Source organism: Saccostrea echinata, unplaced genomic scaffold, assembly GCF_033153115.1.
Source record: "Saccostrea echinata isolate AGI-Se365-2 ecotype Australia unplaced genomic scaffold, CSIRO_AGI_Sech_v1 ptg000025l, whole genome shotgun sequence".
NCBI lineage: Eukaryota > Metazoa > Mollusca > Bivalvia > Ostreida > Ostreidae > Saccostrea > Saccostrea echinata.
The window spans coordinates 10,673,990-10,692,685 of NW_026889774.1; the positions used below are offsets into that span (position 1 = coordinate 10,673,990).

Sequence of the window (18,696 nt, forward strand, 5' to 3'; positions counted from 1 at the left end):
TAAATCAGACCCCCACCCCCGAATTTTAAGCAATGTATCTTGTTACCACGACGAGAGATAACTAGAGACAACTATATATACCATGTGTATGGTATAAATATCTTTGATATCACATTAAAATTCATAGTTTAATATTATAATATTTGTTTTAAAAGATACCAAGATTGTCGGAACCAGATATAGGTGGTGGTGGTGGTGGGGGGGGGGGGGTGCGATTGCACCATCCCCTTTTTAAAAATGCTCACAAATATATTTGAAACAAAGTTATGCCATCCTACTCTTTAAAGTAATGCTGCTACATTTTATTGTGAATAAATTTGTTAAAAAATGACTTCAAGAATGCATCAGGAAACTGGTACCCATTTATAAAAAAAAAATGTGGCTGGATTAGATAGAAGGGGGTTCCCCTTCCACATCCTCCCCGCTTCCCCCTTTCCAGGGACGTGGCGACGTCCCTGAATACATATACAGATATTCACAATAGTTTCCAAATCTCGCACTGTTTAAATTATATAAATCTTAAAAAATATGGCAACTAATTAAAAATTGTATTAATATCAGTAAATTATTCAGAATGTTATATTATCCCAAGTTTTTTTTCCTTTAATACAATAACAAAGGAAGGCTCGGGGGGGGGGGGGGCTACGTATCTCCATATCTTCAAGATGTCGTCAACTTTCGATCATTAGACTCTTTAATTTTTACAGTTTGCTGTATTAGAAATCAATGTATATTTTTTTTTTAATTTAGAAATCGTGCGTCTTTACATAACAGAATTAATATGTTTAACTTTAGATCGACATATAAAAGAAATTAAGAGTAAATTTATTGAACGCCAAACATTATATCTATATAACCTATTTTCAAATCAAAAGACCTATCTCCAGATGAATCAAAGATAGATTTATTCAATTATGACTATCTTCGATTGGAGATAGGTACGATTGATTTGGAAAAAAGTTCAGGAAAAAAAGGATAATATACCCGTTCTTGAGAGAGAGAGAGGGGGGGAGGGGTGAATTCAATACATCTCAAAGATTTACAATAGATATATAAAAATCCATTATATTTTTGAGTACTTTGAAGATCTTATTTATTAATGAAAAGGACATATCTGAGTAAGTGTATCGTAAACTGTATTTTTAAAATATAATTTTGTTTACCGTTTACTGACAATGTACTATTTGTAAAAATTGAAATGCATTAACAGTAACATGTAATCTATTAACAGAATTGATTGCTTTTTTCATGAGTAATACCCTATATTACCTGTAATGAAGGATTTAGTATAAGACAATATTTCAAAATTTGGTGGAAATGGAAAATAGTAAATAATTTAAATTGTGTACGGATTTTTCTGTTTACCCAATCATGACACAGAGCACACGGTGAGTGTGACCAGTTGACAGGGGAAGCTTATTCCTCCATTGCACCTGATCCCACCTCTGTTTCAGAGGACCATGTTGGCCCTGCTCATAATGTTTAGTTTAAATGGACTTCTGAAAATGATCACTGTTCATTATCTTAACGTTTATTCATCAATTAGTCTACTGCTGAATTTATACACTCACCAGATATTGCATATTTCATATACTCTGAACTACATCAAGTAAGCAACTTTTAGACAACACAAAAACTTTAAAAAGGCTATTGATGACGTATAGCAGTTTATTTAACTTATGCCAGTAAGGTGAAATCTACACCCAATCAATCGGGAGCCATCTAGAATGTAAATGAGAAAATGTATGTATATGAAATACAAATAATAAAATATAATATGTCAATTAGTATAATGTACATGAGTGACAGTTTTAAGGTAATTTAACCCATTGATGAATTAATAACAATAGTTACACATATAACTAACACTTAGAATCTGCTTAAAATTCGCCATAATACACTCCCTCTATCAGCTATTTAATAAATCCTTATAAGCTTGAAATAAACCAACACAGTAAAATATCACAATGAAATATATTTCAGTATTTAGCAGATGTACACAGAGTATTGAAAATACATGTAATAAGGAAAAATTTTCTATAAAGAATTTAAAAGCACTAATTAGAAACTCTTCAGTGTTGCTTCATAATTGCTATGTGATTATATAGTACATTTCGTGCTTTACTATAATGCCACGTAACAACACTCCCAATTCTAAATCCTCTGGGCCCCAGAAAAATTTCCTGATTCATCCATACATGAACAATCCATAGATTTAACAGTTTCCTGTAGCTGCCTATCAACAACAATTTAACTTTCATAAATCTAATCTATTATTGACAAACAAGAAAATGAAAATGTTTGATGAAAAATGTGGATGCAGGCACATATATAATAATAACTATGACATCAGCAGTTTCATCTGAAATCAAATAACAAAAAACACAACATAAAATTTCCTGTCAGATAAACAATTATATTATACATGACCAGTAAATCTATACTCTAAATATTAGGCAACAGTGTCTGAGTAGGATTTGCAAACCTCTATAAATAGCCATCAGAGAAAATTTTAAAAGCTTGTCTTATACATCACACTCCCTGGAAAATTTAAATGAATCAACATTCAATACCTGTTGATTTATTACAGCTTTTCATGATTCAGAACATATACAACCATTGTTAATGTGAAATTCAACCTACTGTAAACAAACTGGACGAAATTATTTTATTATCAAAATTAAGTTAACTGAATAAAATTAGTTTCTTATCAAAATTAACTTACGTCTTAGTTAAAAACTAATATCTTGCCCTTTTTGCAGTTGTTACTAACATCAAGCATTACTTATTCAAACATTCCAGTTCCACATACAAAAACAAATCAATTATAAATTATAATAAGGGCTCCACTGGAATATATAGGCAAACTATTTTTTTCGAAAAAGTGAACAGCCGTATTATATATGCCTACATATGAAATCTTGGTTAAAATGTCCAGTATCTACAATATGAAGATTTTAATTTCTATATAGACACTAAAAAAGATTGACACAAAAACAGTTATAGCTATTTAAATAAAATTAAGCAATATTCTTAATTCCCACAAGAATTCTATAAATAATTATTCAACAGTGTAAAGTCCAACAATAAAAAAAATATCTAGTTATATCGTACCATAGATGAATTTAACACCCAATCACTACCATGACAAAAATTGTCTAATCAAGAATCATGCATAAAGTTTGGTTCATCAATTAAGTCATTAGAGTCTCCATCAGAATTCTGCCTCTTCATTTTCTCGTAACACTTTGACGTCCGCCATTGATATTGAATAAAGAGAATAAACAAAGGCAGTATACAGGCTCCACAGATCCCCGCTAACACATACGCCACAATGACCAAGGTTTTGTTGGATTTCTCTGGTTTGGCATACGCACAGTTTCCCACTGAACCTAAAATGTAGCAGCATTCAATTAATATACAGATTCAAGAACAATGTTAAATGTACAGCAAAAGGAACTAGCTAATATGGAAATCTTAGTTTTAAGGAACTTTAACAAATCCTGACGAGGAATTCTCACTATGTTTCTTAATATATGGAAATAGAGAATTTCAGCTATAAGGAAGCAAGATTTGAGGCCTCCGTGATTTCCTTACAACTGAGTTATACTGTAGAACAGAAATTTAATCTAAATCATAGACCAGATTAAGACCAGATTAAGATGAGCTAGAAAACTGAGCAGTCAGAAAAAGAACAAACAAGTAGAAAGATCTACAAAGGAGTAGCGTTTGGAGATGTAATTATGACTGTTTATCACAAAAATATTTACATTTCCAATGTCTTTGTCCGAGATAAAATTACAAATTGTAAAAATACTTTATTTCTACATAAATCTACTGGTTCATCGATAGGTGCGGTTAAAAAAAATCACGTGCGGGGCGGGACAAATAGAGAAAAAAGCGGGGCTATTAGCACGGGAATTTGCAGAATCAGGAGCATGTAAATATAAGGAATAACTGTCAGATTTTTTGGATTCATGACGATGATCAATCGATTGGCTTGCGTTTATGCAAATTATCACGCAAGCCACTCGATTGATCACATCATGAATCCAAAAAATAAGACAGTTATTCCTTAAATGCAAGAACCATTTCACGACTTAAAAAAGAGATTTTGGCTCAGTAAAAATATTGATTACTATATGGATTCCTTACTTTTCTTGAATGCTCATAATTTTGCAATACTGTCAATCGGCATCAATTCTTCAGTGGTAAAAAACATAAATAGCACAGCATTATGAATCCATAATAGGTGCTAGTATGCAATGGAATATGTTAACATTGTAACTCCATAACCTGAATGTAGTCTTTGATTTGGCAGATACATGTAGCTGCTTTTTTATTAAAAATAAAACATCTAGGTAATCTAAGATTACACAGCTCACCTAAGGCCAAAAAAATTAATCTTTAGTTTCTCAGGCCATAAACTTCAAAATTGAATGTGGCAGGCAGTTTTTGTTTTTTGTTTTGTTTTGTTTCGTTTTTTTTTAAAAGCAGATGTTTTTCTCTTCTTTTTTTTAGATGTCAGTTGTTCAACAAAACGATATCAACTGATTCTTACTTTTTTTGTTCTCTTACACTAATTATAATTTGTACTCAACTTTAAATAATCTTATTCCAAAGATTTGTTTAAAAGTTGATTCATAAAATACCGTGATAACAAGAAATATTTGTTTAACATCTAATAAAAAAGTCTAGCTCGATTCCCCTTAGACCTTTCCATCCTTTACCCCTTAATGACGACTTTTGACGCCTAGTCTCAAACCCTTAATGACGACTTTTGACGCACGTGTATTTCATTGTTGATTTGACTTGAAATTACCGCTTGTTTACAAATTATCAGAGCACAGGTGGCCACCTGCAGGTTAACAATAGATGATTGCATCATACTACAGTTAGAAATCATGTGATTTACCTGTGTAAACAAACAAAAGAATCTTGAAAAGTCCCACCAAAATTCAAAATGGCGGACTGTTACATACGATGTTTTTAGAGCATATAACTCAGTCAATACGCAATATTTTCTCATCCAGTAAAGCATTACATGAAATTCAAGCTATAAGCTACCTATTTCTTGAAAGTTTTGAAAATTATAATGATCTATGTGTGTAATAAACATTAAAATAAGATACGAAAATGTTGTGAAGTTCGGGACCGCGCAGTGCCGATTTCGTTACCTGTTTCTAAGAATTTCAGAAGATACCTTCCATTTTACACATATTTATCAATGTGAAGGTGTAGAAAACAAATATTTTAATAGAATTTGATCATTCAAGTAAACAAAAACGTTCAGAAATCAAGTTTTAACAGCCAAGTCTGAAAATTTGTCGGCGAGATTGACATTGAAGTAGCACTACAATTTATTGATTTCTAAGGAATTAAACTTATAAAATTGATAATTAATTATAATTTAACCATCAATTATATCATCACACATAATTTTTATTATTTATAGGGACAATTTTGGCTTATTTAAGCCGTTTTACATGTTGAAAATATCTATTTTGCGATTTACACCTGCTTTCACCTGAATTATTTATTTACAGAAAATTCCGATAAAAATTATGCTAATAGATTTGAAAAATTTAATTTATTACGAATCCAGTGATATATAATACATAGCATAAATGAAATACTTTGACCCCCATTAGTTAAATTAGTATTAAATTGCACATCAATTCATCTAAAACGCACCAAGGGGCAGCCAGGCAAACACTCTAAGGATATGGCCAGTGCGTCAAATCGTGGCATTAAGGGGTAAAGAGCTAGACCTATTAGCATGTATGAAAAGGGGAATAACTCATCACATGCAATTTTAATTTACTTAGGGCTTATATTTACTTTGGAATGCGACTTGCTTTTAAAACTTTAACCTACTCCAAAAACTTATAAAACCTGCTCCAAAAAAATTTATGGAGCATATTGGCTACAAATGCAGCATCAGAAATCTGACTAGTACAATAAAACACACTAGATGCATAATCCATGAAACTCTGATCAATATAGGACATAGAAATATATATCATCGAAAAGAAATCTGCTCTAAAAACTTTAACCTGAGACATCAAGTCTGCACCGAGGGTATTATAAATAATCTCCCAAACTTACAGTTTTAAGTTACTGCATGATTACACTGTTGAGACTATAGAGTTGATCTGAGATGAAGCCTTGCATACTGACCTGAAAATTTGTGAGGACCAGACACATGTGACTTGTTAAACATCTGGGCCACTGCAGGACATGTTGTGTCTGAAAACCCAATTCTGTTGTTCTGTCGATCAAAGACCACGTAAAACCCTTCCATGATCACTGCTCCAATGACTGTGCCTGTGTTACGAGAGAAATTTTGTGCTATTTATCAAAAACAACATTTAAAAAAAAAAAAAAATAGCCCCATGGGTTTAAATAGTCAATTTATACAATATTTCATATATGCTTTCTTCGTAAAATTGTGTGGCTTCATCCCTACCCCAGATGCAATGGTTAATAAAAATCAATCTGCCTGTACTTTATCAAAAAGTCATCATTGTGATGTATGATATCACAGTTACTGATTGACATGACTGAAAGGCAAGCATAGTACTGTACTAACTACTGAACAGTACTGTTCTAAGCTACACGTGTGGAATGGATAAATCAAATATCATCCCTCTTGCTACAGGAATAGGGTTAGAAATTTACCTCTGTCGTGTAAGAAAAATACATCATCCCCTCCCTCTTTGTATGTGATTTTCCTTTGGCACTTACCAGATGTTGAGTTTGCAATACCAAGTTTGAAACATATTTCATCTGGGTTGCTGTCATCTTTTTTCCCCACAGATTTAATGTATTGCTGAATATGGACATAACATAAAATTTAATGGATGCTTAAAAAAGAGAGAGGAAAAAAAACTTGTATACCGGTACTTTACTATCATATCATTTCATTACATACAGTCTGTGAAATGTTGTTTAAAACTTCTGTAAACAGAAACAAAGATAGCTTTTGAATTGAATCATGCACTTTTCAGTAGGAAAATCAGAAATTATACCTGTGGAGCTACAATGATTTTGAATGACTGATGCTCATTCTCAGCAAATTCTAAGGCTACAAAAGGAAATATGTTGTAAGGAATGGTTCCATCTTTGTAGCACAAGTCAATGTCCCCATTCCAAAAGCCAAGACTCACTGGGGGTGCACTGGGAGATTTCTACAATACATCAACAACAAAAACATCAGAATAATCAAACTGTCGATTTATCTGACCTTCTACATGGTACAGAAAAACAGGCTTATAACAAAGTACCAGGGAAAGACTATTTTACTTTGTTATAAGTGTAATTCTTTATATCTGTTAGGTTGACAATGTATTTTTAAGACACAGGGAATGAACATAACTTCACTTTAAGCGTCAATTCATTATAAGCCTGTTTGTTATAAGCGCGGTAAACTGTATTCAGCTGTATTAAAAAAATCATTCTTAAATGCTTTATCAAAATTTTATTAATGAAATATATGGCATTTGATGCATTTTATTTTTAAGAGATCCTCTAGTATGCTTTACATATCCCTTTCCCTTTTCCTACTCCTCCCTCCCAAGTGATACATATTGTGATAGAGTGGTTGCCATATAATCAATGTTATCTCAATTATACATAATTTATTGCAATTCACAAGAAAGAATTCATGTTTGTACCTGGTAATTTACATCAAATAGGAAAAAATACATAATCTTTAAGTTTTGATTTTGTTAGAAAACATATTTAACAAGTTAGTTCATTGTTTTCATAAACAGGAAGTCTGTGAGCCAATGCTCACTAATAATACCCCCGCTCTGATGTGAATACACAAGTTCAGTTATGGACAAACACAGTGATAATCAGGAAATTGACACTGGATTTGTAAAAACTGAATCCCAACATATAGCATGCCTAAACAAAGATTGTGCTAAAATTTCAAGCATCTGCGATGAGTAGTTGCTGAGAAAACTACAACCAAAATTTGCTATGTATGGTACGGACCAGGGATGGGGTAATTGAAAAAAGTAATTGTAATTGACTGTAATTAATTACATTTTTTGAAGTAATTGGAAGTAATTTGTAATTGAACATTTTTTCAATTACTTGTAATTGTAATTTAATTAATTACACTGAAAAAATACCATGTAATTTCAATTACTTTTTCAATTACTTTATATAATACACATTCATGATATATTCATGATATATCGTCAGCACTACCTCCCCATTTTACTGGTTTTTATTTTATTGTTAAACATATCCTCAATCCTTCAATTATACAAAATCTTACTAGGTTAATGATTACTAAAAAATAATTAAATGATTGGCTTGATAATAATAGTTTCTTTCTAATCATTATGTAAATTTTGAATTTTTGGATCTATGTTTATAAATATGAATTTTGAACAACCCTTCTTAGGTCTATTCAGCTATGAAACACACATTTATTATATTTCAATCTTTGTTGTTTGATTAATAATAAAGAAAAAGAAGGTGTGTCATTAATTAAGTTCTCTCTTGTTGGGAAGAGATAATTGCCCTCCAGATCACAGCTGTAAATTGCAATTAAAACAAATCAACTCCTCTAAAGATATATTCACTCCATGATTTAGAAGACAAAGCCAATGGAGATAATCATTTCAATTTAAAATGCTTCGCTAGCTTTAGAAAAGAAAAACTTTCAATTTTATAATTATTTTAACATCTAAACAGATTTTAATGAATGAATTAAATTTCTATCTGTACAATTCTGATTTATGAAGTAAAATTGTTCAACATAAATAGCAATTTAGGATGTTCGGGTTACCTTCAAAGGAAATATTTAATTTGTAGGGGTTACAGTTGCGACTCATTTCACTCTATTAAAATACTCACTTTTAATCAAATATCATAAGCCATGCAATTTGTGTACAAGTAGGTTTTGTGTGGTGGAAACTGCATCAAACTGATCTCAGATAGTTCTTTAAGAGATTCTTATTGTTTTGTAAATAAATGTTGCAAATTAAACCAGAATGATACACAATGCCTATAGCATATTATTTCTTGTACTGTTTGTGCAGAGGCTAAGCTTATATACAAATAAATGATGTTCTGTATATTCATTGACAAGGATTATAAAAATTTTCAAAAAAATTAAAAATGTAATTTGTAATTTAATTAATTACTTTTGCAAAGTAATTGTAATTTAATTAATTACATGTCTTAGAAAGCATGTAATTTAATTGTACTTTAATTGAAGAAAAAGTCAAAGTAATTGTAATTTAATTAATTACTTTTTAAAGTAATTGACCCCATCCCTGGTACGGACAGACGCACGGATAAACAGGAAGTTGACATCGGATTTGTTCCAAAAATGAATCCCATTATATGGCATGCCTAAACAAAGATTGTGCTAAAATTTCAAGCATCTGCAATGAGTAGTTGCTGAGAAAACTGCGATCAAAATTTGTTATGTATGGTACAGACAGATGCACGGATAAACAGGAAGTTGACATCGGATTTGTACAAAAATGAATCCCACCATATTGCATGCCTAAACAAAGATTGTGCTAAAATTTCAAGCATCTGCAATGAGTAGTTCCTGAGAAAACTGCGACCAAAATTTGTTACGGACAGACAGACAGACACACAAGGGTAAAAGAGTATACCCCCCTCTCCTTCGGAGCGGGGGTATAAAAATCAATTGCTAATGCAATACATGAATGATTACCACTGATTTTAACATAGGTCAAAGATTACAGTGTGCATATGACTTAGTTTTTATCAGATGATAATAATTTGATTATTGATAATTTTTAAGCCACTCCATCTAACTGAACTTGTTTGAATTACTGAGCTTTATCACATATCACCAAAATGCACTGGATTAAAAGTACCTTTGTGGTACTTCTGTGCACATTTTTGAAAGCAGAGAGTTTGTTGTTCCATGGACAAACCAATGCTACTTCTGCATCTAATGGACATTCTGATTCTGATCTATACAAACAATTCCTGAATCTGGAGACAGTTTTAATTTCAATAATGAGGGATCAGAAACAACAAGCTCTACAAATTCAACAATTTGAACAACAGCAAAAGTTTTTAGAGGGAGAGATTCAGATTCTCAAGCAATGGAATCAGACAGCCCAAATGAAGATAACAATCCTAAAGGACTCACTTCTAGATGTACAAAGTGAAAACAAAATCTTGAAAGAAAGATTAGACAACTTGAATTCATCAGCCACTACATCACAGCATGATGTCTGCTTGAATGAAAAACTAAATAATCTGAATTCAACATCAACATTTCTGCTTCAAGAGAATATTATTTTGAAAGATCAGATTAAGATTTTGAACTCTACTTCCATGTTAATGCAACAAAATTTAACCACATCAGAAGACCTGCAAAGGCTGGAGAGTATCTTATTATTTGAAATAGAGCAGACAGTCAGAGACAGCGAACAAAAATTGATGAAGAACATGTCTGCCACCATCACAGATTTGGAACTAAGAGACCGATATTTATCACTTTCACTTCTGGATGTACACAATAACACAGCAGGGCTATCAATTTTTCTTTCCAATTTGGATGCACAGCAGAAACAGATAAAGAGAGAGATCCAAACACTGACAAATTCAAAGCAAAATGACATTGCAAAACTGAATAATACAATTATCCATCTCAAGAATCGTATGTATATAGTTTTTAGAAATTCAATATTGCTAAAGTTCAATTGTTTCAAACAATTTAAGGTTTTGATAATATCTATTAAGTATAAAAAATATCAAATGTATACATGCAATATTTAATTTGGTACAAGATTAATTTATACACAATGGTATGACAAAATAAGATATATAAAACAATGTACAGCACATGCACAGGCTTTATTTGGTAAAGATTTTAAAATTTGTAACATATCCCAAGAAATGTGGACCATACAGGTACATGATACATGTAATCTATGCTGATTTTATTATTTTTAAAAGTCATGAAATTGAAGAGATGATAATTAAATCATTGAATGGTGAAGAACATCATAAAATATAATACTTCAGGTAATTTATTACAATAGTACCAACAGCTTCCCTGTATCAATAAAATTTTAATGTACCTAACTATGATCTGAACAGAAATGCATTTACAGTCTTGTGTATTTTTTAGGTGTAAAATCCAGTGTAGCTTTTACAGCTGGAGCTAATGGTGGCCATACATATGCAAATGGAGACACCGTTATATTTCCTCAAGTTATATACCAGGTGGGAGGAGGATATAACCCTACAACAGGAGTGTTTACTGCCCCAAAGGCTGGCCTCTACCTTATATTCTGTTCTAATGTGGCAGACTACCATGAAACTTTCTGGACACATATAAAGATTAATGGTTCAATTAAGGCAGGAGTCATGGCATTGATTGATTCATCTTCTATGCTTGTCCATCAGTCAGCCTCCAACCTTGTTGTCCACCAGTTACAGGTGGGGGACAGGGTCTGGATACAAGTGTATAGTGGTAGTCATCTGTACTCAACTTTTCCAGATACAACCTTTTCTGTGGTCATGATTAATGGATCAGACTAAAACTACCACAGTGACTACTTTCAGTGCAATAGTATTTTATACTTTCTTTAACACTTACTCCATGGATAGAAAAAATTCTAACTCAAATCAACAATTGCAGAAAACTAATGAAATATGAATGAGCATTAACTCAAAACCATAAAAAGTGATGCTTTTAATATTAATTGATAATTGTCAATTAACATATTTCATATTGAATTACATATATTATCATAATTGTATAAAATGTTTTGATGATGACTAGAATTAAGGAAATTTTGTTTACAATTTTCAACTTTGCCCTTCATGATATTTAAATATACCTGGACATAGTTTTTGATGTGGTTGATCACTGATGTGTACACCTTCATAGGTAATCTTAGATCTGTGGTTCCACTGTCCACAATGGTTTTGGGGAAATTATACTGAAATCAATCAAAAACATTTGATATGAATTCTTCAAAAATCAATTATTTTGTGAAAGATGAATTGAAATACATTGTAATAAAAGATAAGACTTCAAATCAATAATTTCTTGTTTTCATTTAAATGAATTCTATCTTATGTTTGTTCAATAAAAAATTGCATTGAATCAGCTGGTAAACTTGGAAAAGTTTGGGAGGGGGGCTGCCTTTTATACATGTACTGAAAGCTTTGCTGTATAATGCTTTCATGAGTACATGTATGTGCTATACAAAAGATCTATGACTCTTACTAAAAGAAGAAAAAGGAACTCACGTAATATAAACAAAGAGAGTGAAATAATATTATTTTTAGTACAAGATAAGTTACCTCTTTACAATCTAGATTAATGCTTCCTCCATCCACTTCAACATCCACCATGACAACCTCATAATACCATTGTTTGTGTATGTTTGTGTAGTATACAGGACCACTGTGAAGGGTAGGATCTACACCTCCAAAAGTCTACAAAAAAATTTTCTTCTCAATAAAAGCACATGTACATTTTACATGGGTATAGTGCTGACATAACCAACAAAGAAAGCTACATTATTTTACTCTATGGACTGTGATTTATAATGTCTATACTTCTTCCTTAAATAACTAAAGAATAAAAAATTGCAGTGTTAACTTACAATGGTGCCTCCCAATTCAACATCTTGGTCAATTTTTTGTTCAAACTTTACTCCGCAAAGCTGTGTTGAAAAAATATTTGAAATACCAGAGTTGTCTATCAGAGAGTCCAAAAAGGGTGTAACTGAACCATCAGGCTGAAAATGAAAATAAAAGCTGATGAAAGAGACTCATGTTTGATAGAATGTTCAGTTGGTTTTCAATGGACAATACAATTAGATAAGAAAAACATTACTGCAGAAACAGACAGTCAAAATTAATGAAGAAAAAATTATACTAATCTCAGATGAGCTTAAAATTTAAATTGTGTATTTAAAAATGTATTGGCCTCAAAAATAACTTCTTTTTTTAATAAAATGTCTACCCTCATTTTTGAACAACATTATTATTTTGTGAAGTTCAATTCTGATTGGAAATAAATTTTTGAAAAGCAAATTAAAAACAAAATTGAGCTACAAGTAAACAGATTTCTTTGTAAAATCATATTTCATTTGTATGTTGATGCATAATCACAGACGTGCAATTTTAATTGTGTTTTTATTTTTAGATAAAATTTGATACATTATATTCTGCTCAAAAAAGTGTTAAAAATTACAGTGAAACTTGTCTAATCCAGATGTTATGTATTCTGAAATCTTGTCTAATACAGTGTAAATGTTAAGTCCCTTTTCAGTACATTCAATTGTTTAAAATGTTGTTTAATCTGGGATGTTGTCAAATCTGGCCAATTTCTATAGAACCAGACAAGTTTTACTGTATTAAGTTTTGATCCATAGCTATTTTTGTAATTATTCTACCCTAGCTATACTCCTATAAGCCAATCCCAAGATTCCCTGCCAGTTTGATCCATTGATAAAAAACTGCTTAGACTCTGTTATGAATGCAATGTTAGCTCTCACAGTGACATTAGGTAATGAGGTCAAGGTCACCAGATCTGACCCTAGAGTCCCCCTCCAGTTCCCTTGTGTGTATGGCACATACACTGAGGTCCCTATCAGTTTGTAAGTAGTTGAGCTAAAAAGTAAAATCATAAAAGGTACATGTAATAACCTACATATACCTCAGGTATTTAATCAAAAAAGTACTTGTCATGAATAATTTCTGTAAATCAGTGGTGTGAAGGAAATATGCCCAACCTCTTGCTCACTGTGCTGGTTAAAGTATTATAATTTTGCAAGCATGCAGGTACAGGTTGTTTCCCACAAGCGTATCTTTCACTTAAAACTTACATTAAGTTACAAAAGATACAATCATTATGGCAAAAAATATGAATTTGCCAATAAAGATAAATTGTCAATCTTTAGTCTTTTTTTATCTGGTGAAATTCCACATCTGAGTACTGAACTGGGTGACTTGAAGTAAGATATTTCATAACTGCAATACATGTATTCTATTTTTCAATTTATGAATATCAGTTGATAGGTGTTAATTTGTATTATGTGTTTGCTTGTGTATTTTAAAAATGTTTAATCCAGTTAAATATTACAGAGTCATAAATTCTTTGTTAAACAATAAAACATCAATTAACAAGAATGTTTAGGTGAGATGCTAAGTAAAATTAATACAATAAAAAAAAATATATAATAAAATATAAAACTTACTTATCTCTGTTAAAAAATATATCTATATCAGGATTTGGACTGGCAGCAATAGCAAAATTACTGCTCCCTGTGTCAATCAACACATTTATCTACAATATAGAATAAAATCATCATATATTTTACATTATATGATTACATCATATTACATCACATCAATATTACAACACAATTTTACAGAATATAATAATAAATCATTGTTCATAACTTTTGATTAACAAAAATTACACTGTCAATTACAATATTTTGATTAACAAAAATTACACTGTCAATTACAATACTTTGATTAATCAATTTACATAATAATTTATAATATCCAGTTGGAAGGGGGGGGGGGGGGGGGGGGGGTTAAAGTATCAATGGTAATTCTCAAATAAAATATGTACAAGTGAATCAGTCGAAATGTATGTATATACAGCTAGTGTATAAACATACATGTGCTGTGTATATATACATGTACCTCCAACACCATGAGCACTGCATATATAAACATTATGTAATATTTAATAAGGACCTGTGATGTGATTGGTTAAGATACATGTATACATCAGGTGGGTGTCACTTTCATCTAGGGAAATTATTGGACAAGCAGGAAACAATGAATGAATTGGAAAGTTGTCATTGTAAAATGTACACTTTTGTGAGTCTTAATTAGTTGGTAAAAGGCAGAGAAAAGGTGAAGAAATGAAACAGGTTTGTAAAGTTCAGCATATCAAAGACTTTGAAAGTCTTAAACATCATTGTTTATTTTCATATTTTGAGACTAAATTGGTTAAATTAAGGGGTTTTTTGTTTGTTTGTTGTTGTTTTTTAGAAATAACATGCATGTAATACATGTACATATACCTAGATCAATTTATTTTCAATATTATCATAAATGAAAATATTTATATAAAACAGTTATAGCTTAATTTATATCTGCAGAAACCTATATAACGTACCTGTTAGTATGTACATCTAACTTTAATGATTACCGGTATGTAACTGGTACATTGTACATGCAGCAATCAGATACTCAGTTTCTTGTCAAAATTATACATCTATAACCAGCGATCAAATGTACAAACTGGAATCACCTTTTGATTTGCTACATAAATATGAATTTCGTGACAATGAAAAAAAATATGGAATTAAATTCTTTTAAAGTTAGTAATGAGGAACAGTAAGCACTTTACCTTAATTATAGAAAACTTAACTGAACTCAAAACTAGCTGCAGAACTGTAACGTTATGGTTTTATATTTTAGCCTTTGACCATAATGCTATACAGATCCCGTTATGCAATTATATCGTGCAATTTGAACAGCGCAAGACTTTCTGCACATGATTGGGGAGAATTTCTCTACTTTCCAGCATTGGTCATTCAACTACCTTTCACTCCCTAATTCTCTAGATATATTCTTTAACCAACCTGCATATTTTATCCACCTCCTAACCCTTTACAGCTGTCTCTACCATCCGACAAAAAATTCAAAACAAGGAGTTTATTGCTCTGTAGAAATGACTATAAAGGGTTAGGAGGTGGATAAAATATACAGGTTGGTATGAATATGAATATATCTAGAATTAGGTAATGAAAGTAAATTGATTGTCCAGTGCTGGAAAGTGGAGAAATTCTCCCCGTCCGTATACACCATTGCACTATATTTGCATCATGGGATCTGTAGCATTATGGTCAAAGATTAATATATAAAACCATAACCCTACAGTTCTGCAGCTAACACAAAAACCTACCTGTACATTTCTGACAATTAGGTGACACCAAATCAAATTTTCAATGGACAAAGAGGGCAGTTACCTTTTGTGGTGGAGTCCCAATGTCCATCTCTAGATAATAGCCTTGACCTGGCTTCCCTCTCAGGTTATTTCTCTGACTTTGAAATTGATCACTTCTTCTGAATCTATTATGACCTTGATGGTATCCATGGTGATAACTCAAAGGAAGAGTTATCAATGTCCCAGCATGCACCAGTGCACCATCAACTAATAATGTAAAAGTTAGGATCCACCTATATACTCTTTCTGTGAGGCTTGATTTTCTTGGGTTACACAAGCCTGTTTTCATCTCAAAGGTGCATTACTTTCCAGTAGTTCTGTCACTGTTAGCTAAGTTCTGACATTGTTTCAAACTGAAAAAAAATAACAAATGTATAAATACATTGTCACAAACCATGGCCAAAATGTATGATCCTCTCCCATTCTGTCAGAGGAGAGAGCTACATATATGAGCAGACTCCTGACCGTGGCTTGAGATATGGGGTTAATAAAGGAAGACTAAAAAATTAGAAGCACATGGGTCACCTGAATTATATGAGTTCCTTTACATTCTCTCTCAAAGATTTTTGTATTTCTTTGGAATCTTAAATGGATATACATGATGATTCAAACATGTGTAAAGAACTCACTAGTCATACTTTTTGAAGATTTTTTTATGCTTGTTCAAAATTAACCTAGAATGAATTAAAATTGAAAGTAACTTGTCTAATCCAGACAGCATAGGTTCCAAATAAAATTGCCAGATTATACAAGATTGCAGATTAGAGAACATTTTAAACAATTGATTTACTAAAAGGAACTTGCAAGTAGGGCTGTGTATTGAGCAAAATATTTCGATACGATACGATATTTTATTAAGCGATATGCGATATATTGGATTTTTTAACAAGCCTATCAAAAAAGTCTTGTAAATCATTTAATGCATAAATTTGATAAAAAATGGGTGTTTTATTACCAAATTGGAAGTTCATGTCTCACTGTCTTAACAAAGTACACTTCAAATTCAAACTTTTAATGACTGTAAAACTAGCATGTCAAAATACAGTTGTCTATGTTTTTTGTAATAGTTATTTCAGATTTGCTATCTCCTTGATGTTTATTTCATTATTGACCAGTTTTAATTCAAAAAAGTTAAAAATAATCTTTAGTGACTTAAATTCCCAACTTTTTCACAGAATTCTAAGCAAAACTGCCTGCTTGATATGTATTGGAAGTTATTTTTTCGATACGATACATTCCTGAATATCGATCCGCATCGAATAATCTTGCAAGCGCAACTTTACATTATATTAGGCAAGATTTCAGAATTCACAACATCCAGATGAGACAAGTTTCACTGTATTCTATAATGAAAACATAAAAGCATTTTGTTATGTGTTTCATTCAATCAGCATAATTTACTTTAGATTTTTCTGAATTTCTCTTTCATTTGGATGAGTTCTACACGCTACATGTAGCCATTGAAGTTGTTAATACACCTGCAATACTTGGTTGGAATGATCGAAGCAGGCAGGAGTTTACCGAGTGCATATCTCTCTCTCTCTCTCTCTCTCTACAGAGAGAGAAAGAGAGTTGCAATTTTTAGTGGAGTCACTATGTGTTTAAGCAATTAAAAACTACAACTGAATAATTGGAAAACTTAATTAATTTCCTAGTAAAGTGAATCAAAAGTAGTAAACATATCACTTTCATTATTTCCTAATATGTTGACATTGTGACCATTAGGGCAGGCACAGATGCATATTCAGTTTTCAATTTACACCCGTCTGCACATGAAATTTGGTAAGTCTAGCTCTGGTTGACTCTGACGTCACATGACATCGTATGTAAGTTGCATTACTATACTGAAGCCATAACAGTGCTAATTTTAAGAAGGAAGGTTTAATGATTAATCTACTATTTTTCTGCAATATTCATTAAATAAAGGTGAGTTTATTTTTTTGTTGAGCTTTTGTTGTTACCGGGAGAACGTAGTTTGCGGCAAGATGTAATTCGCAAAGGATTGTGGGTCCAGAGGTTACTGCGGAAAAAAATTCATTTGGATCAATGTACAAAGTCCAAATTTCCTCTTCGCCCATGCATTGCTTTAAGAGCTCGCAGTGATAAGCAGTGTTTTGTGCCTCTTACTGCGCTCCCTATAATTTGTTGAATAATGATTTGGTGCAAGCATCAAATTATTTCAACCCTGAGACATTTATACATTTGCCTCGCCTTTGGGTTAGTCTTCATGAAGACCAAGTCTTCTTATTTCCTGCTTGAATATCACCCTGATTAGTTTGGTGTTCTCTCTCTCTTTCTCTTTGCAAACTTATTGAATTTTACAGCAAATAGGTAACAATCATATGCTATACATATGAAATAAATCTATGCTGTCCCAGATGGTACACCCTTTACATCGATTTCTATCTTTTTCTAGTCCAGACCAATGTATGTAATTAACTATTTTATCCGCTTTTGTCGCTGTGTTATAGGCCTATCGTTGCATAAAACGTCTTCCAGTTGTGTTTTAAAATGAAATCAACTTAATGATGGCAATTTACAATTTGTCAAAAAACACATTTACCTCTGAGTCCTCTCTCAGTCTCTGCCTTCTTTCACAGACGGAAGTATAAAATGAAAGTGAAAATAGATTTTTGGGGGTAGGGTAAATTGTGCTAAATTTATTTACAAAATTTTACACATCATTGAAAAGG

General features: G+C 31.7%; 1 protein-coding gene across 2 annotated transcripts; it reads right to left on the minus strand.

Moving 5' to 3' along the window:
• Positions 1-1,650: 1,650 nt before the first annotated feature.
• LOC133191975 (beta-secretase 1-like) lies at positions 1,651-18,600 on the minus strand. 2 transcript variants are annotated; one of them, XR_009721765.1, is made up of 12 exons: positions 18,567-18,600; positions 16,026-16,356; positions 14,232-14,320; positions 13,428-13,644; positions 12,633-12,767; positions 12,328-12,462; positions 11,859-11,960; positions 7,032-7,190; positions 6,748-6,832; positions 6,181-6,327; positions 2,726-3,392; positions 1,651-2,689 (listed from the first exon to the last, which is right to left on the minus strand). XR_009721765.1 is itself a non-coding variant. In XM_061327775.1 (11 exons), exons 2-11 carry the CDS (start codon positions 16,290-16,292, stop codon positions 3,163-3,165), a joined length of 1,566 nt encoding a protein of 521 aa, XP_061183759.1. In that variant the 5' UTR covers positions 16,293-16,356; positions 18,567-18,600; the 3' UTR covers positions 1,651-3,162. The 2 variants fall into 2 exon arrangements, 1 of the variants encoding a protein (XP_061183759.1); XM_061327775.1 differs by having other exon boundaries at positions 1,651-3,392.
• Between the last annotated feature and the right edge of the window lie 96 nt (positions 18,601-18,696).

Coding starts and splice junctions, on each gene's coding strand:
- LOC133191975 (XM_061327775.1), bottom strand. CDS start 16,292: ATGAAAACAGGCTTGTGTAACCCAAGAAAATCAAGCCTCACAGAAAGA. Junction 12,463..12,632: donor TTGAATTGGGAGGCACCATT/GTAAGTTAACAC, acceptor ATTTTTTTGTAG/ACTTTTGGAGGTGTAGATCC. Junction 6,833..7,031: donor AAATCATTGTAGCTCCACAG/GTATAATTTCTG, acceptor GTCCATATTCAG/CAATACATTAAATCTGTGGG.